The 26,912-nt window shown below is 39.1% G+C and overlaps 1 protein-coding gene across 6 annotated transcripts in view; it reads right to left on the reverse strand.

Annotated features, from left to right (window-relative positions):
- The window catches only part of PTK2 (protein tyrosine kinase 2), a 340,248-nt gene that overhangs the window by 88,078 nt on the left and 225,258 nt on the right, over positions 1–26,912 (reverse strand). For all 6 annotated transcript variants that reach the window (XM_067558327.1, XM_067558324.1, XM_067558323.1 and 3 more), the window contains 3 exons: positions 25,049–25,166; positions 16,186–16,216; positions 11,543–11,595 (listed from right to left, as the gene is read on the reverse strand). In XM_067558327.1, coding sequence (XP_067414428.1) covers positions 11,543–11,595; positions 16,186–16,216; positions 25,049–25,166 — 202 coding nt within the window. The remainder of the gene's footprint in view (positions 1–11,542; positions 11,596–16,185; positions 16,217–25,048; positions 25,167–26,912) is intronic.

Consider the following 26,912-nt stretch of genomic DNA (forward strand, 5'->3'; position numbering starts at 1 on the left):
GCAGAGAACCCCGGACAGTGCCCACTGTTCCTCAAAGGTGTCTTAAGAGCCAACGGACGTGGCTCAGAGGAACTCCACCCGGATGCGTGATCGGAGGAAAGGAAATAGGCCCCACAGTTGCAGATCACCTCCTCATCCAACATCCTCTCTCTGGTGTTATAAATAGTCACCTTGGCCAGCACTAGGAGGAGGTTGACGGTAAGGTCCCATGACTTTGTGGGTCCATGGATAGGTTGTGTGTACAAGAACAGGTGCAGGGAAAAGTGCAGTTCTGGAAGAGCCAGAACAGGGTCTGCAGCTTGGCGCACTCAAGGTAGACGTGTGCCAGGATCTCCCTCATGCCACAGAAGGGGCAGGTGTCAAAGTAAGGGGTGAACCGCACCAAGTACACACCTGTGCTCACAGCTTCTTGATGTCCCCGGCAGGCCATGGGGTTAAAGTAGAATAGAGGCTCGCCCACTGGGGATCCTCATCCTCCACAGGTGGTATTAGGTCCCGCCATTTGGTGTCTGGGCGGAACACAAGGGTGAGGAAATGGAGGGTGTGGAGCACAAGTGTGTACAGATGGTCCCTCAGCGCAGTTCGGAAATGGATCAGCTGCAAATCTTGCAGCTGTCTCAGTGTGTGGGGAGAGCATGGCTGGAGGGGCTCGCGGGGTTGGGGCCTGATTGAAAAACTCTGGAGGGCTAGGACTGAGGGGCAGGTGTGGAGCACTCTCTCGCAGGACCTGCTTGAGGTAAACCCGAACAGCGGGAGGCAAAGCTGCCCTAACCTCCTGGAGTATGCGCCGGGGGCTCAAAGGGTGGAGAGCCCTATGCGCCAAGCCAGCACCTGGGGATCCACCCAGTCCCCCGCCAGTCATAGTTCAGGAGGTCTCCAATCCTGGTGACTCCTGCCAGGACCAATCTCCGTCACACCGAGGGGGTCTCCACCACCTGCACATGAAGTTGGGGATTGTGTAGCAGGGGCTCCGTGAGGATATCCTCCCCCTCGGCGGTTGCCATGGACCTGGAGGCAGAGATCACTATTAACTATATCTATATAACTAATATCACTATTAACTATATACACTAGAACAATGAATAAACCACTAAGTTTTAGAAAGAGAACTGGCGACGGCAAGAGGTGTTCCAGCACTGTCACTGGCAGCAAGAAGGAACTGAGAGGGAGGGGGGCCAGCGGCACCAATATGCAGGCACACGTGCACACCGCTGCACAGGACATTAGAGCTGGCTTGTATGGGTACCACTAGGGGAAAAAGTTTTCCAGCACTGGTGCATGTGGCGCGCACATACACCTAAATTGGGAATGGACATGAGCAAGCACTCAAAGAAGGTTTAATTTCTAAGATATATGTAAATTTGATTGAAAAAAATGATAAGAAAACAACAAAGACGAAAAGGTAGGAAAGGGGTTTGGGCAAAGAAATAAACTGGATGACTGGATCTGTACATGGGAAAGGGAATATACATCTTCAATTTGTGTAGGTAATAAAGATTTTAAAAAAATAAAATAAATTACTGTATGGATGCCGTTAAACTCCTTGTAAGATCTATTATATTTTTGCTATTAGGGACGCACGCTGTTGGGTGGACTTGCAGGGAAATGGGAACATCCTTGCATAAGTGGTGATTGTGTCCAGGAATTAGATGGTTTGGGAAGGAAATTATTAAAGAGATTCATCTTATGATAAAGGGCCAGCTTCTGAATCATCCCTTGCCCTGCTTATTTAATGCTCCAATAGAGAATCTATCTTTTAAACAGAATGACAATGTTTTTGTTAATTGTTAGCAGCAAGACTTTATACTGCGCATTATTGGAAAAATATGATTTTTCCTCCTATGGAATTGTGGCATAGTAAAATATAGACTATTGTAAGGAATAAGCTTTCACACTCCATATATACACAATAGAAGTGCTAAAAAAGATAGGGTATTTGGAAATTTGGTCATCCTTGTTAGTGTACTCAGATGAGAAGGGCCCCTCAGCCAGCACACCAGAATCTTTATCCAGGTTCTTTGAATATTAACCTGATCCTGAGTAATATAGTATGTTGACATTTTATCATACCTTTGCTTTAATAAAATATTTAAAAAACAATTACATTTTGAGAACTATCATTTAACCGGCTTTTAATCTATTTAATGTATGCCATGTTAATTTTGTATTGTTATAGATTTTTAATTAAAATGTTGCGCGATACAACAGCGGTACCACAGCCTTACAGGAGTTATTACATCAACACTATTAACTTCATCAGCCAAACTTGTAATCGCATAAAAAAAAAGACATAACATTAGTTTGACAAGATGTATTTTCTATAAACCCAAGTTGATATGCATTAATATTTTTACCCTCCTTTAATTATTTATTATTTGAATGCCATATCAACGACTATTATCTTGCCTGGGATCCAAGTCAAACTGACAGGCCTATAATGACTGCTTACCCTTTTAAAATACTGTCACAACATTAGCTGTCTTCCAGTCTTTTCGAACTTACCCAGTGATCAAAGATGTATTGAAATATCAACATTAACGGTTCAGCAAGCTCCTCAGGCAGCCCTTTTAAAAACTCATAGATGCAAGTTACAAACCTGTCGTCTAACTTTAGTAGCTGCTGTTTAGCATTCTCCTGAGATTAATGGAATGGAAAGAATATCATCGATATGACTACATCATCTATTTCCCCCCCCAAATATACAAGAGAAACATTTATGGAACGCTTCTGACTTTTGCGCATTAATATTGATAATTCTACCTTTTCCATCTAGTAATGGACCAATACCGTTGTTATGAGTCTTTCTGTTCCTAATATACTTAAACTTTATTGTGGTCTTTACCACTGCTGGCCATAGGTTTCTCCTTTTGTATCTTTACTTCCCTTATCAAATTCCTAGCTCTCTCTCTCTCTCTCTCAAATGTATGTATGTATACCTGCCTTCATTTCCCCTTTGTTTTTTAACCTGTATGGCCTTCTTCCTTGATTGAAGGTGATTCCCAATTATCTTGCACATTTTCCAGATTAAACTCTTCTTCCCAGCTTATTTGGCTGATAATTGTTTCGGCTTTGTGAAACTGGTTCTTTTAAAGCACCAAGTATATATATTACTGGTATGGACTTTACTCTCTTTACATGTTACAAATGTAATCAAGTCGTGATCACTAGTACCTAAGCTACAATTAATTTTTAGTTCTGTGATCAATTCCTCTTCTTCTCTCAAGACTAGGTGTAATACAGGATTCCCCTCGGTGCTGGATGCAATACTTTCTGAGTTAGGAAACTGTCATCTATAATAAGTAATTCTGAGGATGTTTTAGTACTCGCAGCATGAGATCTATAACATATGTCACTCCAACCGAAGTCTCTCATAATCTCACAAGTTTTTTCCTAAACATTATAGATAAGAGTGTAAGGAGCTGGTCATACTGTTCCCTAGTGTGATTTAATGGTCTGTAGGAGACATCAACTAATACCCCATCTTGTACTTTTTCTGTTAGAACATTGATTCATAAGCATTCAAAATCATTTTCTTCAGAGTAGTCAGTGACTTGGAAACAGGTAATGCCATTTTTGACAGAGTGCCACTTTCCCTCCCCTTTTGCCCATTTGATCCTTCCTAAGTGGGTTATAACCATTTATTTTAACATTCCAATCATATGAATCATCCCACTAGATTTCAGTAATACCAACTAGATCAAATATATGCTCAAATTCATCCAAATTTGTAAACAGAGCAGCCTAATGCCACAACAAATCATAATACTACAAACTGCAATATATTGGGGCAAATACTGAATTTGAAGGTACTTATATTTACATATATGCATTGCATGAATGCCATATTTGTAAATCAGTGGTAACGCCTAAGTGTTTGTATATAAATACAAACATACACGACAGAGTGTGCATGCATACACACACACACACACACACACACAAGTTGGACAGATATTTGGAAGAAAAATACAACCATAAAGTGCAGGAAAATAAAAGGACAGGTAATACAGGAAAAAGGACTGGAACCTCCCCCAACACAATCTAACAATCAGGCTCATATACACAAGTACATCCTGGCCAAGTCAAAAGGAGTTGTGTCCGTGTACTTATGTGAAGAATTTGACCGACTAGAAGAAAACAGCATGATTCGTCACCACATGGCTCCAGTTTTACGCTAGTGTTAACTCCAATGGAATAACACAGTGGTAAATCAGGCTCTGCTTTTAAAAAAATAACATTAAGGCTATGACACAAACCAACAAAGCCAAGGAAATTTGCTTTTCATAGCTGATGCCTTATCTTTAATCCATTTCACACTGCTCAAGGCATTGGTGTTATAAGCCAGAATGCACCGAAGAATGAGTTTTGATGGAGCTTTAACTTTGAATGTCAGTGTTTAAGTTTTTCTCAGAATCAGGAATAAAGTCTTTACATCTAGACTGGATATCTTTCTAAAAGATATGCTGTAGCTCAGCTAGAAGTTATATGCTTAATGCAGGAACTACTGGGTGAAAATTAATGGCATATGATATACAATAAGTCAGATTAGATGATCATAATGATCTCAATATCTATTAAGGGACAGTTTAGTAGGCTGTAATGCTGTTTGTGCGACTGTGTGATAGGAAGTCCAGATATTATTACTTAACAGTAAACAATGCTTATAATACATTACATCACTAATTAATTGTGACAACACCCCAGTAAGGTAAGTAGGTATCAACCACAAGCACAGAGTCCAATGACTTGTTGAAGGCCAGAGAGGGAGCCAGCAACAGAACATGTATTAGACTCAGGATTTCCTGTCTTCCAGTCCTGTGTTCAGCCACTGTATCACACAGGAGGGCTAAAGAACTATTATGCACTTATATTCCTATGATTATTTAACAACTTCAGTGTATTGATGTGTATATAATTTATACTAATAGAATACTATGGGCTCTTTTCTTAATCCCAGGAATGTTTCACTAGGTTAGTAAGGAAGGTATTTTCAGGTAAATCTGAAACTATAAAAACTAATACAAATTGTTTTACCAACATAGTTACAAGTGCACAGAAGCAATTCTGCACTGAAATAATTTTATCATCAAACAGCACATTCATTTTGAAGTAACCTGATGAAATGTATGTGTCAGAAAGTCAAGCTTTTTAAGTTGTGGGCAAAATCCACCTTTTTCCCCAATTACATTTTAACAATTCTGTGGGAATGTAAATTTTACACAAGAAACTCTTTCAGACTTGAGCACAGGGCAGACTTTCATTTTGGACACAGAGGTCACAAAACAGAGAACGCACTGTGCTTTGCCAGCAGAAGTTAAATTTAAATAAAATCTTGTTTGTCCTTCATCCTGAACTCTTAGCATTGATTGTAATTAGCCCTGATATCCTCCCCCACCCACTTATGCATATCTGGTCATATCTGCCTCATTATTAAAAGCAGCTTTTTATTTTAGGTGCTATAATACTGAAATTAACTGTGCTCGTGGCTAGTTACTGTGTATCAACAGTGTATTAAAATATCAGCATTTGATTTTCTTCATTTTGACCTATGGTAAGCAACTGAAAATATCCATCGTTGGTTTCTTTAATACAAATTATATCATCTAAATCTAATGAAATAAATAAAATAAAATAAAATAAAATAATTCAACCCCCTCAGAGTGAATTTTCTTCCTAAATTCCCTCTTTCATTAAGATGTAGAAAGGAAATTCAAAGTCCTAAATAATGCTGCTGAAATCTTTGGGGCAGATCCCCAGCTGGTGTGAATTATCATAACTCTGTTGACTTAATAATTAGCACGCTAGGACAGAACTGCAGTGAAGCAATATATAATCAGTTATCTAGAGTTCAGGGACTAAAATTATCAACCTATAAATTTAAATGTGACTTTGCTAGTAACTACAAAAACTAGTAAATTATCACGGGGGTTACTACAGCCAGGTGTTGTGCACCTTTCCATAGACTACAGTATATTTCTCAAAGAAAGCAAATCCTGCCCATCCACTTAAAAGATGTCACTGTAGCAGATCTGTTCCTAAATCGCTGCATCTAATTTTAATAATGTTTTACAGTTCTACAGTAATCAAACTTTTCTATTTTCCTTCTGGATAATTAAAGGTTAATATAGTATTAATTATAAGCTACATCAACTATTAATTTAAGGCTACATTTTGTTTTTTAATTAAAAAAAGTCATGATATCTGAATAAACCACTGAATGTAAGCAGAAATGTGATTCAGTTGCTCACCTCTCCATTAAAGAGGAATGCCCTATGATTTCACAAATTGAACTACTTTATACTGACACGGTTTAATCTGCTTGCGTTTTGCACTTCATTCTTGTTTAAACAAAGGCCTGGATTCAGCCACACTTCAAGTTCCCCCTCTAAATGGGCACATATTAATACTAAAAGAGACTCTAGGAATTATTTTGGGAAATTCTATCGCCTGTCTTATACAGGAGGTCAGACTAGAATAATGATCACAACGGTCCCTTCTGGCCGTGGAATCTATGAACGCTGCAAAAGCAGTATTTCATTACGGAAGAAGTTCAGCCCCAACAGCATAGGGCCAGCTGCTCACCAATTAAATGTTACCGCAGAGTCCTATTTTGAGTGCTTAAGTGAGATCTTCAATGATATACAGAGCTTTTACTCACAGTCTGCAAAGGGGTGAATTTCCTCTTATATGTCCATCTGCAAGCCAGTTACAGCTCCATGCAACATTTCTTCCCTGAACACACATTATTCTACCCAGAAATAGTGTATGCAATATAGATCTGAGTGGCCATTCTTCATCAAGGAGTGTCTACACTAAAATGCATGGACCATGCTCCAAAGCACCAATCCTGGGATACCACGATCTCTACCTCCATTCACACTGTGCCTGTGGAATAGTTCCTATATGAGATTTGGATGGCTAGGAATAGGCGAATCCCTGCCTATGGATTTTCTAGCATTAACAAGGCACAAAAACTGGCCAGAGGCCGGCCAAAAGGATATAAAAGCGTGATAATTAATCCTTAGTCATACTTATACAAAGGGTGAGTAAGGTACACAGATTTAGAAGGAATATATTTTAAAAGAGCATAACAAACTGAAGATGCATTAATTTAATATCTGGAAAGGGTTTCGATAATATATTATTGACTGGATAAATGATTATGTATAGAAGTAGTATATGTCACTTTGAAGTTTACTTTCTAATGCTAATATTTAGTATTCTGAAACAAATTGCTGGCCAAGACAAATTCCTGTAGACTAGACTAGACCATTTGCTAATGATGATTCCAAGCAGAACAGTCTTCAGTACAGTCAACAAGATTTTAGTGAACTCACTTTGTTTTTAAATTAGATGTATTTATTTATCTGGATACCAAACATACAGTATCTGTTTGCCAGCAACACAACATGAAACAAATTCCCAAATGGGTTCCTTTCCTGCAGGATAGTAGGTATAAGTAACGTTATGGGGAAAGGATGTTTTATTTTTACGTAAATTAAGAGTAAGGGGGTGGAAATTGGGATTATGATGCAGAGTCTCTTCTGTGGCTCCATAATAACTAAAACCAAAACAAAAACACAGTCACAACTAATTTGAAATTCAGTTGAACATTAAGTACAATATGGCTATTTAAAGACAAATTTAGTGAGTTGTGATAGAAAAAGATTTACTATTCAGTATTTGTATTACAGTGGTGCCTAGAGGCCACAACTGAGACTGGGGCCCATTTGTGTTAGATGCTGTACAAATACACAGTGAGAGGCAGTACCTGATGTCTAAAAATTTAATCTAAACAGGCAAGACAGAGGAGAAACAGAAACACATAAAGATGAAGTGATGTGCACAAGGCCACACAGCTGGTCAGTTACAGAACCAGGAACAGAATTCATATATTTTGACTCACAGCCATGCACCCATCTATCGGACCAACTATGGGTGAGAGCTTTCTGGAACCAACCTGCCCATTCACCTTAGTATGAAAGGGACCTTGTTGCTTAAGGCTGGAAAAACATCAAGTAACTTTCCACCTTGTTGTTTTTCATTTTCATGGACTCTATGCCTCTGAACACCTTGGAATGCCAAAATACCATGGAAAGGGTGGTTTTGCTTTTACTGGGCCAAAAATACTTTAGGAAATGCCATATATTTCATGGGAAAGGCTATAAATCTTGCAGAAACAGTTTTACTTTGTATAGCCAATGGCTTCAGATATGCATTTGAACTTGTATGCATCCCCAAACAAAGAATGGCAGTGTCTCATTTGCAGCCATAACTAGCACCTCATTAGCTTGGCAGAGAGATCATTTTGAAACTGTCCTTCTCAGCTAAGAGTGTTAAAACTGCAAATATGGCTGGCTGGCAGACTTTGGTAGAACTTTATTTCCTGCTCAAATTTTGCAGCTGTGGTCCTAATATTGGGGAAATACTAAACAAAGAATAACAGTGTCAATGAAAACAAGCAGCAGAGTTCTGAATTTATGCTTCCAAGCTATTAAGTGCATGGAGGAGGATACAGCTATTAGATAGCTATAAAGGCCTGTCTTATTTGAAAGCTCTGGATGTAAACATTAAAATGTCATCAGAGAAAAGCTCTTATTCTGCAGCACACTACGGCATCGTCCACAGATGGTTTTGCATTGGATGCTGTCAGTTATCAGACTCTGCTGATCTGCAACTCTGGTATTAACTAAGCGTGAAGCACATCTGTTGCTTTCATTGTTCAGTACCATATATCAAACACATATGTCAACAGGAATGCCACTTGTATAGGTCAACATAAAACATTACTTCATCTGAAGCAAATTGATACATTCTGAAAGAGAGCATCTCCTGACGAAAAATATGTCCAAACTACCACATAATTACATGCTAACAACATGTGTCTATGGCATAAATTTACTGTAATGATATCTATGCCAAGCTTGATGGAGTACATGTAACATGACTTTATTTTGGGTAAACAAAGGTCAGAAAGTATTTGATAGTCTTTCAAGTCACCTTATAGGGACTCACCCCGAAATGAGTAATAAACAGGATTTGCATGAATCATCTCAGGCTATGCCTTCACTGACGGCGGCAAATTCGCTGCCATCAGATCAACTTCTCTGGATCGACTGAGAGGTCAGTGAAGACCCGCTCAGTTGATCCAGAAATCGACATATTAAGACCATCTCCTCAAGCAGTGTAGCGCTGCATCGACAGGAACGCTGTTCCCGTTGGCGCAGTGCAGTGAAGACGGCGCGCAGAAGAGAAGCAGAGAAGTCGACAGGAGTTATGCAAGTTTTTTGCATAGCTTGCGTAACTCCGGTCAACTGCCGCCGAATCTCCGCGGTAATTGAAGACAAGCCCTCAGTGTAGTGTCAGTGTTTCCAGTGGTTTATAACTCAATGTTAAAAACGTGTACCAGGCACCAATGTTTCAATATGGGAGGGCCTGAAACACTAAAATAAAAATATAAAATTGGTTTGGCTTTTCTTAGTGGGGGAGGGGAAGGAAGAGATTTGCTGGTTTAAATTGTTTTGTATTAGTTAGGCCCAGCTCTGTTTCTTAAAGTTTATAGGCCAATCACTTAGAGAAGTGATTCCCAACAACTGGTCCACAAACCACTTTTGTGTGTGAGCGCACGCATGCATGCAATGCTCTATAATTGCTCCCAGAGTGCTGCTATTGTCTGCCTCCCACTCATATCTATATCCTAACCTAAGCCCCCATCTCAGGGGGTAAGATGACCATAACATAATCATACCAAAATATTTTATCACATTACTACAACATCATATTTATACAGTGCCATAAGTGTGCATGGTGCATCACAGAACAGAGCAAAGGCAAGTTCCTGCCCAGAGACATTTACACTAATTCAGATATAATGTAACTGGGGACAGAGAGGCATATGAGTACAAAGGTTACAACAATTGGAGCTCATGAGATAGGTACACTAATTGTTAGGTTTTTCCATCATTTTTATAAAAATATATTAAGAATTGCAGGTGAAATACCCAGAAATGCCAATGACCTACCACACTTTACTTTGTGATGGGGCTGTGTTGAGGGACTTTCGGTGGAGCAGTCACATAGGGGTGGTCTCACATTGCACAGGAGCTAAAGGGAGTTGTTTAGGTGGTGGGGAAGGGGCTCCAGACTTATATGGAGCTAGTGACATCAAACCCTGCTTAGAGGGTACTGAAGGGACAGCTGCTGCTGGAATAGTAGCTCTGGTGAGACTGTGTCACAGCTTGGTAGTTTGGTATGTGTATGAATTCCATCTCCTTTCCCATGCTTATTTCCTTGCACAAAGTCTGTCTACTTGGGCTTTAAGCAGAGAGAGGTGAATTTCACCCTGAAGCAGTAATATCAGGCAGAAACAGAGGTAATATAATATTATTTAAAAAGGCCAAAGTCTCGAAAAAGCTTTAATCAGAGAGACACTAATCAAATGCCATTACGCTTTCTTCCCCTTTCCATGTAGCATGACGGAACATCAACTACAGCTATGAACTATATAGCTTCTTCTGTGTGTGCCATTAATTTGTGACAAGTTGAAAAATATTATGGCAAGGTATAGCCTCTCTCTATATAAAACTGCAGTTCAATGTCCATGGGTAAGCCCCATTTGGATCCCAAAATGGATACCCAAGACCTGTGACCAAGCAACGTAAATATACAGTAATGTGTCATAATAATCATATTCTCTTGTGTTTTAAGACTTCTCTATACACAGGTATATAACCTTTACTAGGAAAACCACATGTAAATCCCTGAGCATCAAGAAGATAGTATACCCTGCGGAGGGACTCACAACTAATTTCACATTTTGATCTGAGAAAGTGTCCATCCTTCCAAACAGAGCCAATATAAACTTTAAAAGCTCTACAGAAATATAGCAGCTCTATCCAAATAGTGAAACTGCTACATGCTGAAGGAATTAGGAATCTATTATTTCCACACTACTATAAAATAATCACTATGCATTTTTATGTATTACCTCACATCCCCATCCTCAGCAAAGCTTAGACTAACTTCAGTGACTTTTCAATATCTAAAATATAAATAGTGCTTTGTGCTAAATAGCAGCAAGAAGCAAACTAGTAATGATCTCCAATTCTTTCAGAAAACAAAAAGTGATGACTATGGAGTTTTTATATTGCCTATTTTACCTTTCATTACAGCTATTATATATCTCAATTATGGGAAGTAATTTGTAAATAAACATAGTTAATTAAAAGCCATTATAGTCTAGCATATTTTCAAGCCACTGCAAAGTTTAGTATTTAAAATTAGCTTTGCTTTGAAGTTTTCTGACTTTACATAGTACACTTTAAAACAAGGATATAGTTATAACTGGTTGGTCTTATAAACAATAGTATGTGGGACCTTCAAACAGTTATTTTTCTTTAGAAACTCCACGAGGAAGGAAGCAAAGCTAAGGTCTTAAGAAAATTAGTAGCAATGCAATAAGTGAGCTATATATACAAGTGTAAAAATCCATCCAAATATTTGCTAGCTTTATAAACAAACTTACACTTTTAATGGTCCTTACCTGATACAGAGACTGTGTGTGATCTTACTCCTTGCTTCTCATTGTTGGCCAGCCTGTAAAATAGAGGTTTAAATCGGTGAATGCTGTACATTCTTCACGGTCGAATAGACTGTGAATTCATTCTAACAGGGCACCTACTGTAATTAGCAGAGCCAATCCATTTTCCATAGAGACAAATTTTGAGGGGGGAGAAAATTAAAAGAGGAATGTACCATTTTAAGTTCACCTGAGGGAGAGTAAGAGTGAAGTGAATGCTTTAAGAAGCCCATTTTAACAAGCACAGAAATTCATTATGACAAAAGCATGATTCAAGAAAAGTTTGTTTTTAACAAGTTTTACAAAACACATTTTAATAATACATTTCTGAACATCATCAGTTTATTTACCCAATTCAACAGTATGTTCACTTATTTAATTAAATATTGGAAACTTAAAATGGAAACAGTATTTTAAACCTAGTCAAGTGACTTCTTTGGTAACTTCTCCCTTAAGTGTCCTTTTCTGCAACACAGACAGAAAGGCTAGGTAACTACTGTAAGCCAAAATATTACTGAAAGCAGTGTGACAGATTACCTGGGTTTATTCTGCAATATTTTGTGTCCCCCTTTGGCACAGTGAATTGGGTTGTCATTCAAATTAGCAGTTTCAGTAAATTATTATATATTCTTTTTACAATGGAGAACCAAAGAATCATGCACTCTTCATTTATGAAGCAGAAATCTGATCTGCCAAAGGAAAGCCTTTCCAGATGCAGCATGCTTTTGCCTAAAACTTATGAATATTTTCCCAAGAACCATCTGCTACTGTCAGACTAATAGCATATATAGTACCTGTAATACAACAGCATGGAATGTGCAAAATTACATTTTAACTCACTGTTGCCAATAGAAGCACTTCTAGACAAGTTATTTCATTACAGAAGTCATAGTAGCTGAAAAACTTTCAATAAAAAACGAATGGATTTTAAAATTTACTTATACCCTGTATCCACTTTATGTAAAAAATACCTTTGTTCTAGCATCTCATGCATTAGCCCCACTGAATAACCACAGTCTGATTGATTTTACCCTTGTCCTTCCTTTCCTGCAATCTTGTTGCATCATGCTTAATATTATGCAAGCTACTCCTCATAGGTGGTCCTCCTGCTCTCATGTGGAGGTCCAGTAAAAACAATCTTTACCATGAATAGATCATGAGGATTAATTTCTTTGTGCTTTGTTTTCATGCAAGAAGACACCTTCTTCTATTGTAGGAAAGAGACCACTTTGTTTTTCCCATATGTTTAGCTTAATAACTTATAACTGAAATGTACAGACAAGAGCAATTTTTTCTGAAGGTATTACTTCATAGAAACTCTGGTACAGGAAAGCACTGAGGCATATGCTTATGTGCTGTTATGAACAGGGTTGCTTTCGGAAACTGGTGCCTTACATTGTAAATAATGTATGCAGTGTTGTTGTAGCCGTGTTGGTCCCAGGATATGAGAGAGACAAGGTGGGTGGGATAATATCTTTTATTGGACCAACTTCTGTTGGTGAGAGAAACTCTAATGCTTGTCTCTCTCATCAACAGAAATTGGTCCAATAAAAAAAATTGTAAATAATAGTATTTCTAAACTACAGTCTGCTTCGAAATGTCAGTCCTGCTTTTGGAGAAATACTGATTTTCTCCTAGTGCCAGGGATCAAATATACAACCATACACTTTATACATCTGAAGGCATTGACATGTAATTTAGATTTTAAGTTTTGTTAAAGAAAAATGTTTTATGAAATCCAATAAGAAAATGTTTTCATGATTTAAAACAGAATCCCTATGAAAATAATTTTTTATTGGGATTTAAGTATTTTCTTCTGATGTTTGTAACCCAAATCCTGCAACACTGTGTTAAATACATGAGAATCAAAAACTGAAATTGACAAAGTATGTCTATACTGCACACTCCTTTCAGCAACACATGGAGTACATGCACTATGTGCCCACCTAGCACAGGTTATAAATAGCAGTGTAGATGGTGAGCCTCTGCTTACACAAGTAAAGACATGCCTGAACTCTGTGGGTATGTACCCAGATAAGTACCCTGCACAGCTCTCTACTTGCCCAAGCAGTGCCTCCTCTGTTTGCACTGCTATTTTTAGCAGTGTAGTATCCATCCTTCAGCTGTTTCCATGATACTGGAGACTTCCCCTACTGCCTTCCCCCACAGTGAAAGGCTCCAGTAGCAGGAAGCTGCTAGAGCCTTTCCCCTTTTGCCTCCTCCTGCCAGAGCCTTTCACTTACACGTGTAGCTACGCTGCACACTGTGGACACAATCCACTTTTTACTTCATCATGTAGCTACACACACCCTACATGCCACCACTAGTGATATGTGGTACAGACATAGCCTTAAAAGTAATTTCACTCTCCAAGATGAGTGAAATGCAAAACGAGTAAACAAAGAGCAGATATAGTGAAAAGTTGACAGGATTTTTAATTATCAAGAGGTAGTGTTAGAACACAAGCAAGGACAAAAACAGTTAATTTTATTCTAACAGGCTCCCTAGGTGAATGGTTATAGTTTACTAAAAGCATTTTTAGGTATCCTTTTTTGGAAGTTTCCAGATTCAAGAGCTGGTATCTGGTTCTGCTTGCAATGGTCTGTGCTGTGTCCTGGCCTGAGATAACTCGCAATAGGTTGATTGGGCTGGGATGCTGACAATTTGATTTTTCCAGAATGAGCAGACCAGCACAGCGTCCAACATCACATCATGGGAATTAAGGTTGTGGATGGTTTTCCAGTGAAGACATTACAGGCTTGATACAAAGCCGATGCGTCCTTCTGGTGAGTTCAAAGGACTTTGGATCAGTGCCTAATATCTTATCTTACTGTGTCCCTGGCAGGACCAGAGTCCCTGCTCTTGCATGGTGATGGATGGTTCCTTCAAGTTTCAGTTTAATGTTGAAAAAAAGTGACTCTCTGGTTGTACATAACTCAATTCACTCTAAACTGGAGCTGTCCTAGCAGTAGATTTTGGTGTATAAGCTTTTCAAGTTTACGGCAGGCAGACAGGTGACCAACAGAATTCGTATGTTAGAGTGGCTTGAGAATAAGGTTCAAGAAGCATGGGTTTTGTTTGGCAAGGCAGCAATGGGGCTTTTGTTCACTTGTTTTTCTTAATGTTTTTCCTTTTCTTGTGCAAACTGTAGTTAAGTATCTTCACATACAAAGATGGGCAACCAACCTGAGGATGAAACTTGCAGATAGGCTTTGGGGTGGACCTTCCACTCTGGTTTTGACACATAATTAACGGTTTCACCCACTGCCAACCATGAACTTGGTGTGTGGCTAAAAATATCTGTGATCCTAACTGCTTACCTGGGAGAGAATGACCTAGTAAATGGGGTAGGTTTGTAAGTACAGGTCAAGTGGGTCTTGAAGTTGCTACAGAAGAATTTCCTCCATGTGACAATTGGTGTGTCATGAAACGCAGCCCCAATGACAAAACAAGCATGCCTAGGTCAAACTGATATTGGGAATAGGCCACTATGAAGATGTTAAACGCTTCTCTGGGATTGGGTGGAAGTGGAAAGAAAGTGAGTCTCAACACCACTTAGGGTATGTCTATACTGACGGCGGCAAAGTCGCCGCCACCAGATAGATCTTTCTGGATTGATTGAGTGGTCAGTGTAGACCCGCTCAATCGATCAGGAAGTAAACTGAGTAAATCCACCCCCTCAAGTAGCGTAGTGCTGTGCCAACGGCACAGTGCTGTGAAGACAGCGCGCAGAAGGGAAGCAGAGCAGTTGACATGAGTTACGCAAGCTACTCTGCGTAGTTTGCGTAACTCCCGTCGACTGCCACTGAATCTCCAGGTAAGTGTAGACCAGGGCTTAGTTAAGAATTTCTAGGTACTGGTGACAGAGTGCCCCACCATGTCTTGGACAAAGGATGGCTGCCTAGTATTGGCCAAAGATATTAGCATCTATTTGTCTGACACAGACTGGCATTCTCTACAGCTCCATGGTCATGGCTGGAACAGTGTTTAGCTACCCAGTTTGGCTTTTTGGGTTTTTTTTTTTTGGTATTTTAACAGACTACAAAATTAAGGTACATTTTTATATTATTGATATTACTAGTTATTTGTATTACAGTAGAACCTAGAGGACCCACCTGAGACTGAGCCTCATTGCAATGGGTACCGTACACATAGGAAGAGACAGTCCCAGTCCCAAAGAGCTTACAATCTAAATAGACAGGATGACCAATGGTTGGAGAATGGAAACATTACTTTTATTTCACAGATGCAGAATTGAGGCACAGAGAGATTAACTACTCACATGCTTAGAATATCTGATCTCCTGAATCAGTGCTTTAAACCAAAAGATTGCCCTTCCTCTCTAGTCAGGTTTCATCCATGTGGTTAACACTTTTTCCTCAGATATTATCCTAAATATCATTCGTATGTTTTACATCACTTGTCTGTTATTTAAATTACATGGTCTCGTATGACTACCCATTATTCTTGTATTTGCCTAAAGCAACAATAAAAATGAAATATATGCTTAAAAAACCCGGGGTGTCATTTACATGAATCTCATCAAAGCGTTATAGAACTCTCAGATTACTGATGTTTCTTAATGACATATTAGAGGAAAAACTTACTTTGGTATTGATGGTAAAGCTCTTTCACCTTCTGCATAAAGAGAAAAAAACAAGGTTAATATTTTATTTACATGTCATTCATGATCTCTCTCTCTCTCTCTCGATATATAGATATATCCGCATAAAATCCGGTCTTATCATAATAGCCTCTCAGGGAAATCACCTATTGAATCAAAAGATCATTATATATCCTTATTACAGCAGCATATCACACAATATTTTCATTTTGTTAAAATGACAGAACTTCTGGTTGAAACACATCCATATGGTATACAGTTTTTTCCTCAGACCTTTAGCCTTTTTTCATTATTCATAACAGAATAAAGCATCAGTCAAATCATTGCAGAAAATGACAGTAATTCCTTCCTCTATTAATGAACATTTTATTAGATACACCTAATCCACAAGGACAGATGAAGCTATTCAAAATTAACCTGAACCATCCAAATCAATACACAAGAGACACTATATTAAGCATTACATTAGCTAACATATAATTTTGTAATATGATTTATTATTTGGAATGTATAATAAAGTGACAGCACCTGATCACTAGCTAAAGTTAAATTAACTTCCCAATATAAGCCCAACTTTCAAACTCTCCCCAAACCTTTCCAAAAAGAAACTGATCTTCCTGAAAAGAATTCTGATTTTTTTAGTTAATAATATCACCAAATTGCTTGGGCCTAGACAAACTCAAATTTGTTTTGCTGGCCATAATGAGAAGTGCCTTTTACACATCATATATTTGTAGGCGGTTAGAAGGGAAATTACAAAGAGACAAAAATTTTTTGTGATAATTCACACTAAAGTAGGCCGTGAAGGAGACAACTAGTGGTTGTTAAAACAAGACTTTAAAAAGTAGGCATCTGAATTCTGAGGAAGTGGCCCTGAGGGGAAAAGGAAGAGGAAGTACCACAAGTTCAGGAAGCAAGGAGGAAATGGAAAACTGAAGAACTATCTACTGTGTATAAGAGACTTTGTAAGTTCAGGACTGTTTGTTTTTCCCTTGCTGAAGCAAGTATAAGCTCTGACCAGATGAAAGAAAGCTCCAGTTTTGCCTCTAGGTACATTAAGATGGGGATGGAGAAACACCATGCATAAGATACATGGGCTCTAAAATGGCAGGATGCAATATTTTGAGTCTCCTTGGCCATGCACACAATTATGGTACCTATAGGTATGGTGTTGGCTACAACAGTACAGAGCCGCTTTCACAGGAAAATCTTACATTATTTTTAATTTTTATAAAGAGAAATATATCTGCAATTGCATAAAATAAAGTAGAAATTGGTAGGAAATGTGTAGGGGCAGGAGTTTGGGAGAGGCCATGGTGTGGGGTCAGTGGGCTGAGGGGGCCAGAGATTGGGGCTAGGGAACTGGATGCCATGGAAGCTGTGTTGGTCTTGGAGCGGGGGTGGGATCTGGGGAAGGCAGGAGAAGGCGGTGTGTAAAGGAACAACAGGACTTTGGAAGAGCATGATAAAACATGTGAGGGATTGAAGATGGCGTGGAAAAAAGTTCAAGAGAATGATGGTGAGCAGGTCCACTGACGGGGTGAGGGAAAGGGGACAATCGCCTACGGGCTTGGCAAGATAAAAGGGATTGTTCTGGATTGTTCTGCCCTGGGGCCCGGAATTGTCGTGGGCGTGATGGTGAGAGACAGGGAAAGCTACACATTCTTAGTCAGGTTCACCTAATTCATAACATTTTCTAGATCTTTAAATCTGTAAAAGCACTTAAAATTTTCATTGTGGATAAAAACCTGCCTATGCCCATCTTTTTCACTCCACTCTCTAAACTCACATCCTACCCAAAGCATAACTCTCTGCCCACTTGCCCCTCCTACACTTGCTAAAGTGTGTAGGATGGAAGCTTTGCTTCAATAGGCCTCATAAGATCAGTCAGAGTTGGACTCTTCTTTCAACCTAAATTCCCCCCCCGCCCCTCCCTTTTTTTTAAAACAAGGTTTCCGTTTCCAAACTCTAAAGAATAATGGTAATAAAATGTATCATAGTTTTAAGAACCTTCATTAGTACCAGAGAAACATGCACTGAACACAATTTGTTCCCTTATCCTCTCTGGGTTGGCTGGGGCTGGAAGGACAATGGTGACTGTATGCTTAGCCCTAGGGAAAAGGAAGGAGCACGCTGTACCTCCTGATTTATGCACAAATTAGCACTGTCTGGCTGCACAGATAACATTTAGCCCTTTGCTCCTGGAGGATCACCAGCAACAGGAGAGACATAAATAGGGAAAAAAAGAGGAGACGCTTGAATGATATGCTCCCAAATGTATACGTTGTCAAGCAACAGTAGTAGCATAACTGTTTTCAGTATAGAAAATTAAGGCTGAAGATTGAACTGCATTACAATGCTGTTAAAATTGCATTTCTAGTGTGAACTGATACCCCCCCCCCAAACCCTTTAAATATGAATTGATCATGTCAGGAAAGCCCAGACAGGCTGGTACACTGGCCTTTATAAGATGAGACAAAAGCATACCTATAACAACTGTAAAGTCATAAGACCAAATGCCGCTTGTACAGCTCTGAGATTTGAAACATGTCACTGAAACTACCCCATTACAGAGAAGTTCATTTTTTCATTTCAAGAGCTAAAAACAAATATATTCCACTATCCTCCTCCAATATTCAGTTTAAAAGCCAGCTGTACGTAGCAAAGACATATTAAAAGGACTCTGATATATTTGGATTTACTACAATTTAAACTTGTTTGCATCGGAAATGAAATAATTTTCAAAGCAAACAAATGCTCTAATAAGATGCTTGACAAAAGTATTAGTGTGATACAACAGATGAATTAGAAGATCTTTTGCTATTCTGACAGTAGGATGGAAAAATTCAATTAGTATTTGAAAATTAAACATTTCATATGACTGAATAATGAACACAGAATTATTTGGACAGCTTTCCAGCTTATTTAATTTTGATTTGAAGGAATTAAGATTGATTTTGGTTTGCTTATGATCTCTTCAGAAAGGACAAAAGAGAAAATAATATTTGAATATAAAGATTGGTTTTTGGTATAAAGGCATAACCAGCTACATACTTCATCTATTCATGTATTTCTCCATAACATTTCAGAAAGAGTCTTCGAGCAGTTTGTTCATCAATACAAAATTACAAAACTGATATAGCTGCTCAAAAATTAGAAAAATTTAGAAAAGCTGGACATGCACAAGTCCATGGGACCGGATGCCAATACAGCCGAGGGTGCTGAGGGAGTTGGCTGATGTGATTGCAGAGACATTGGTCATTATCTTTGAAAACTCATGGCGATTGGGGGAGAACCTGGACGATCAGAAAAAGGCAATATATAGTGCCCATCTTTAAAAAAAGGGAAGGAGAAGGATCTGGGGAACTACGGACCAGTCAGACTCACCTCAGTCCCTAGAGAAATCACAGAGCAGGTCCTCAAGGAATCCATTTTGGAGAACTTGGAGGAGAGGAAGGTGATCGGGAACAGTCAGCATGGATTCACCAAGGACAAGTCATGCTTGACCAACCTGATTGCCTTACATGATGAGATGACTGGCTCTGTGAATGTGGGGAAAGCAGTGGACGTGATATACTTTGACAAAGCTTGAGATGGTCTCCCACAGTATTCTTGCCAGCAAGTTAAAGAAGCATGGGTTGGATGAATGGACTATAAGATGGATAGCAAGCTGGTTAGATCATTGGGATCAACAGGTAGTAATCAAAGGCTCAGTGTCTAGTTGGTAGTATCAGGAAGAGTGCCCAAGGGTCAGTCCTGGACCAGTTTTGTTCAATGTCTTCATTAATGATCTGGAGGATGGGGTGGATTGCACCCTCAGCAAGTTTACAGATGACACTAAACTGGGGGGAGTGGTTGATACGCTGGATGGGTAGGGATAAGATACAGAGTGACCTCAACAAATTGGAAGATTGGGCCAAAGAAATCTGATGAGGTTCAGTAAAGGAAAGTGCAGTCCTGCACTTAGGACAAAAGAATCCCATTCACTGCTACAGACTGGGGACCGACTGGCTAGGCAAAAGTTCTTCAGAAAAGGACCTGGGGATTACAGTGGACAAAAAGCTGGATATGAGTCAACAGTGTGCCCTTGTTGCCAAGAAGGCTAACGGCATATTTAGCTGCATTAGTAGGAGCATTGCCAGCAGATCGAGGGAATTAATTATTCCACTCTATTCTGCACTGGTGAGGCCACATTTGGAGTAGTGTCCAGTTTTGGGCCCCCCACTACAAGAAGGATGTGGACAAACTGGAGAGAGTCTAGTGGAGGTCAACAAAAATGATTAGGGGGCTGGATGATATAGCTGAGGTTAGTCCTGCTTTGAGCAGGGGGTTGGACTAGATGACCTCTGAGGTCCCTTCCAACTCTAATATTCTATGATTCTATGGAGCACATGATTTATGAGGAAAGGCTGAGAGAACTGGTCTTATTTAGTCTGCAGAAGAGAAGAGGGAGGGTGGATTTGCTAGCAGCCTTCAACTACCTGAAGGGGCTTTCCAAAGAGGATGGAGTTAGGCTGTTCTCAGTGGTGGCAGATGACAGAACAAGGAGCAATGGTCTCAGGTTGCAGTGGGGGAGGTCTAGGTTGGATATTAGGAAAAACGTTTTCACTAGGAGGGTGGTGAAGCACTGGAATGGGTTACCTAGGGAGTTGGTGGAATCTTGACGAAGCCCTGGCTGGGATGATTCAGTTGGGATTGGCCCTGCTTTGAGCAGGGGGTTGGATTAGATGACCTGAGGTCCCTTTCAACCTTAATCTTCTATGATTCTATGAAAAATTCAGTCACAAGATTAAGATTTCAGGAAAAGCACTGGACTACTGTAATCATTTAGCGTAGCAGATCATTAAGATGGTTATAATTTAGTTTGTGTCTTCAAGTCTTTATCAAAGTCATTTATTTTATACTCTTCCTCAATAAATTACTAGATTAGACTATTTCACGTGATTTAGCAAAATATTAAATAACAGGACAAACAAATAGCAGAACTCTAAATTTTCAGGCTTTAAACAAAACTACTAATTGTGGTCTCTCAACAAATAGAAATGTATAGTATCTGGTTAATTTGTGCATAGCGAGACTGTTAACACCCCAAAGACATGGCTTCTTCACTGATCCAGAGTGATTATTTGTAAGGAGCTTTGACATAATGAGCCACAAGGGGAAAAAATCTTCAAACGAGAGAAAAGACCTACTGAGTTTGGAGACAGGGCTAATGCAAAGATTTTTTTTCTGGCATAGCTTATATAAATAAAGCTCATTTCAGGAGGTGGCCTTTGGAATGCTGGATCCGGGTTGGGGTGAGCTCTCACTACAGAAAGTTTTAATTAATATTTGATGAGGCTGAATATTGCCATGAGATTAAAAACAAACAAACCTCAAAGAAAAAATGTTAAAAAAACCCCAGTTGATCTTACATGACTAGGAAATGGTGTAGGTCAATTTGCATCAATGAAGTCATGCTTTTTTGAAGAAACGCTGAACAAATATATAGTCTATTTGAGGGATTTTTCTTATGTTAGCGTATCGAGAACAAACCTACACATAGTAAGCGAAGTATAATAAGACATGCTACTTTAAGAATATTCCTTATCTGAATAATTCATTATTCATTTGTTTCAGCTAAGTACAGTAAGAGTACATCACATAGTTCAATGCAAATCATTGTCCCTCTTTCTAAAGAGAACTTTTGTAGCCGAGTATGTCTTTAAAGCTACAGCAATTTGAGGAAGAAAAAAAATGGTCTGGAAAAAATATTACTTTCACAGAAGGAAACAGCTAAGGTATTACATGGTGCTTGCTGGCAGTTATACAGAAAAAGAGAGCTCCAATAAATCGCATAAAGTCTGTACCATTCTGGTGCTTTAAAACCACTAAGAGTAAGACTAAAAGCAGCATTTTTCCTGAGAAAGTATATAGTTTTACAGCTTCCAAACTGGGGTTAAATCTAAATTAGACTATTTTGTGCTATCATGTCATTGGGGTTAGTCTCAAGTTTAACCCAATGGAACAGACAGCCAAGAAACTCTCAAAGTGTTAGTAGTGACTTTAGGAGATAACACTACCCCACTCAGCTGGTACTGAACCAGCACCGTATCTGAGTGTGAAAAGCTGTTATGTTGTTGGAGGTATTGCGTTTCATTTGAGAGGTAGAACTAAGGCCTTGGCCACTAGCTGTCACTAAGGATCCACTGAACTTTTTGCAAGAGTCTATTAATTTGTAAGGATGCTTGCAAGAGAGGTATTATCCCTCGTTTCTTGACCATATTTCATTCCAGTAACTATATTCTACCTATTGAAGTGTTCCCTGTAGTTTCAATTAGTGCAGTTTTTTCCTGCACTTCCTGTTCTAAGCTATTCTGTTGTGATGCCACGTGCTGTTGAACATGTAACGTTCCAGCAAAGACATGGCTACACCTGCATTACAAGTTGTTATTATTTAGCATTTATATTGCAGTAGCACCTAAAAGCCAACCACTATAGGAAATGGTAATCCTTGCCCTAAGGAGCTTACAACCTATAAGACAAGATGTAACATGTGGATGACACATAGAAGAGTCAGGAGAGGAAAGGAGATAGTGAAAAAAATAATAGGATGCTGCTCCAGTCCAACCAGGGCTGCCCCACCCCAGATGCTGCTCCGTTGGCCCCGGGGCTGGCCGTGGGTCAGCTGTTCTGGCAGCCCCAGGACTGGCCGCCAGTCAGCTGTGCAGGGGTCTCAGGGCTGGCCACCGGTCATCTGCTCTGGCTGCGCTGGGGCTGACAACTGCTCTAGCCCTGCACCCCAGAAGTAGTCCTGGGAGTCCCGGAAAGTCATGGAATCTGTGACCTCCATGACAGAATCGTATCTTAGTCATGAGATGGTGGGAGTCTGAAAAAGAGCCTTGGCATTGTGGAGAGACAGAAGAGGCTGAACTTTTGAAATAGTATGTAGGCAGAAGTGGCAAGACTTGGACATGGACTGGATGTGTGGCTCTAGAAAGAGGGTAGTATTGAAGATGACACCCAGATTATGGGTCTGCGTGCCTGAGAGCATGGAGGTGACGTAGGGAAATTGGTGTGAAGTGAAGGCTTGGCAGGGGAAAAATTAAAAGTTCAGTTTTGGCCATACTGATTTTAAGTTGCCATGTGGACATCTGAAATAACTGTTGCGTAGTCTGGAAAGGAAACTTTTTGTGCTGGGGAGTGGCAAGAAATTTGAAATTGTGGTGTTCAAGGGGAGGAAAGAATTGTGAACTCAGCTTGGGAAGAATGTAAGAAGAGGAAAAAAAGAGAATCAGTCATGGATGGCAAAAATTGGACCTTGATATGGGTGGAATGTATACTTTTGTGGAGCGGAGAGACTGGGAACCTTTTCTGTGAACGAAGTGGAACTTGAGGGATTTAAAAGCAAGCAGCTGCTTGTCTTGGTGTGAAAACTGACTGAACCCAAAGTCAGAACATACAAAGCAGAAGCATTCACCTTTAAGAATAAAATTATCAATGCACATGATGAATAAATTATATTTAAACTGCCCAATGCCAATATGCTTAATAGTAACATCCCTCAAGACAGAACAATTAAATGCTGTTCCTTTAGGGAGTAGAAAGGAAGAGTGCATGGAGCTTTCAGAACCATGCACAAGCAGGATACCTTTACAAAGACCACTGAAGGACCCAGTTTGTCTCAACAACCCTGCCTCATTTGAATAGCAACAGACAGAAAAACAGTTGCAAAAAAAAAAGAGATAGGGGACTCAGTCTGCAGGGTCAAGAATCACATCTCAGTAACAAAACTCAGGAAAATGTGTCGTTTCTTAAAATGTAATTTTCATCCGGACAGAATCCAAGCTTGTCTAGCAGCTGACATAACAGAACTGTTTGGACAGGAGGAAGGGTTCAAATGGGTGAATTGACTAATACGGATTCAAACAAGTGCAAGTATTTTTAGCATCTGTGTGTGTCAGTGTATGATGCCACAGGTACCTCATATTGTTACAACTGAGAAAGAAGGAAATAAAAGTAAAATGTTCCCATTCTTAGACTGGATTTCAGGGACAATTATGTTGGTAAATCTGTCTGGTATATTTACTCAGATAAAAATTAATAAATTGAGCAAAAGTCTCCTTTATTTAATCCTTAAAAGACTTTCCCTAGATATTTGATAATAAATTCACATTTATTTTATTTTATTTTTTTAAAGAATCAAGTTCCTGTCAAACAGAAATGACTAAAATTTTAACTGGAAGGCATTCTGAGATAGCGATACGCTCCCCCCAAATGCAGCTATGTGACTGCTTACAGCTCCCCCACCCCCATTTTGTATTAAGACAACCAGTTCAATTTGGTATCAAAACACTACAGAACACTTGCTCTGCGTTAACTATATTTTGTGAGAAATATCCACAATACAAATAAATGAAAATGGAGCTGTTTCTGAGTATCTGGAAGGAAGAGAGAGAATTTTTATTTTCACCATATCGTGAGCCAGAAACCTATTCTAATTGACCCAGGTGGATTTTCATTTGGATGTTAACTCAGGAGTTGGATTTCAGGAAATAGTTCCTCATTAGATGTGCTTTTAATTACAAGTTATTTTCTATGATTTGCAGTTACCTTTAAAACAGTGTAAAGCAATGACTGGTGGAAACCTATCTAACTTATCCATCAAGTGACCTTTTAGATGAAGATATCTACTAACAGATTTTTTTAAAAATAGAAATCTCCCATATTTCCTGATACGAAGAGAGCAGCTCCCCCTTGGGTAAGACTTTGTTGCTGCCTGGTGTCTTCAGTTTAATTTTCAAGTAGTATATTACAAATCTGACTATCACAAAGTAAGTTTTCTCCAGAATGAAATAACTTCTTACCTTTCTGAGGCCTGATAATAAAAGACTGCGTGGCTCCATTCACCAGTCGGCAATATCCATCTATCAGGTCAGCCATATTCTCTGCAATGGTTAAGGATGGTGCTGTCACTGTCAGAGGCTAAGGAAAAAAAACAACAACAAAAAAAAACACAAGGCACCAACAAAAGAGGCATTATTGTGGTCGCAAACATTGAGCAGAACAGCTGTGCCATTGCATCAGAGCTTTGTACGTACTTGAAAACATTAAACAGAAAGATGTGGGCACAAGTAACATTATACACATCAGATTATTATTAGAGATTATTTTTACTCTGGTAGCAGCAACAATAAACTAGGTGCCATACACAACCACAGGAGGACATGGAAATATTACATATATTAAAATATTTTTGTAGAGGAATATCAATCCTAATCAGTATCCTTAAAGAATGTCAGGAGGTGCAGCAGATTAAAACTTTTTTCCTAAATGGAAAATAAACCTGGGTTTATTTAAGTGGTTTCTCAGACTAGCCTTTAGTGGCCAACTGTCCAGATCAAAAAATCAACATAGAAGTCACAATCTTGACAATTTTCTGCTGCTGAGGAAGCTGATTACTTCTCAGAACTCTTTAAGGTGATGATATCCCCACCATGTTTTCATTTTTACCAGCAATACATTCATTACCCTAAAAGTAAGTATCCTCCAAAAACGGTCCAAGTTTAAGACTGTTTTGGTATTAACTGTTCATTCCACCATTTTAGTCTTTTTTCTTCATGTGGACATTGACAGCTTGTCCTCTATCTTTCTTAAATCCTTACAGGCTGTGTTGTCCAGTGGATGGGGCACAAGGACAGGATTTCTATTTCCAGCTCTGCCACTAGCTCACTGTATGACCTTGGGCCCCCTCTTGGTGCTTTAGTTTCCCCATCTATAAAATGGTGACAATACTACTTAATCACCATTCTGAGCTCTATGAATGAAAAGTGTGATATACATACTAATTATTATTAATGCTACAGTAGCAAGACAGTTAGTTTATTTATTTATACTTCTTTAAGGCTTACATCCTTTATACCTACACTCTTTTATAAAAATTAAAACAAACAATACCAAAAACAGAATCACAGAGAATCTGGTGAACAGCAAACACAATGTTAAAACACCACAACTGCAAACCATAATAAATTATAACTACCTGGCCACTCTTTCTATTAACTCATCCTCTCCCCCCAAAGACACAAGAAAAAAAGAGTTTTGCAATAACAAAATGTAATAAATGCAGCTGTTGTAATTCATTTGTATTATACAATTCTAGAGACTCCAATAGAGATTGGGACTTTCCAAGGGTCATACAGATGGTCAATGGCAGAGCCAGGAATAGAACCCACTAGATCACAGTAACCTCCAGCCCCCACAGATAAAGATCATCTTCCTTGTTCATTATTCTGACCACCTCAATCTTTCATTTCTTCCATTAGCTCCCTCTTCTCCATTACAACAAATTCAAGTTTCTCTCTTCCAATGCTCTGCCTAACTTTATTCCAGACTATTTATCTGACCTAGTCTCTTTATACACTGCCTGCCTGCTCACCCCCCTACTCTTCGTCAATTCGTCATGCTGTTTGTAGGTTTCTTTCACAGTAGCGTATGCCTTTTCCAAGTTGCCTCCACGCCTGGAATGCCCTCCCTGAACAAGTTCACCAAGCCATCCCTATCCCCTCTTTCAAATCCTTCCTTCGGGGCCCAGTTCTATTGCGATGCCTACAAGAAGAGAGTCCACCAAAACATTTTGACTTATTTCATGCAATATTTACTTACTTTACGTATTTTTAATACAAAAATCTCTTAAAATAATTTCCCCATTGTGTGCACACCTTTCTAGTG

This window comes from Emydura macquarii, unplaced genomic scaffold (genome assembly GCF_026122565.2).
Source record: "Emydura macquarii macquarii isolate MOO-44397 ecotype Brisbane River unplaced genomic scaffold, CSIRO-AGI_Emac_v2 contig_1947, whole genome shotgun sequence".
Taxonomy (NCBI): domain Eukaryota; kingdom Metazoa; phylum Chordata; order Testudines; family Chelidae; genus Emydura; species Emydura macquarii.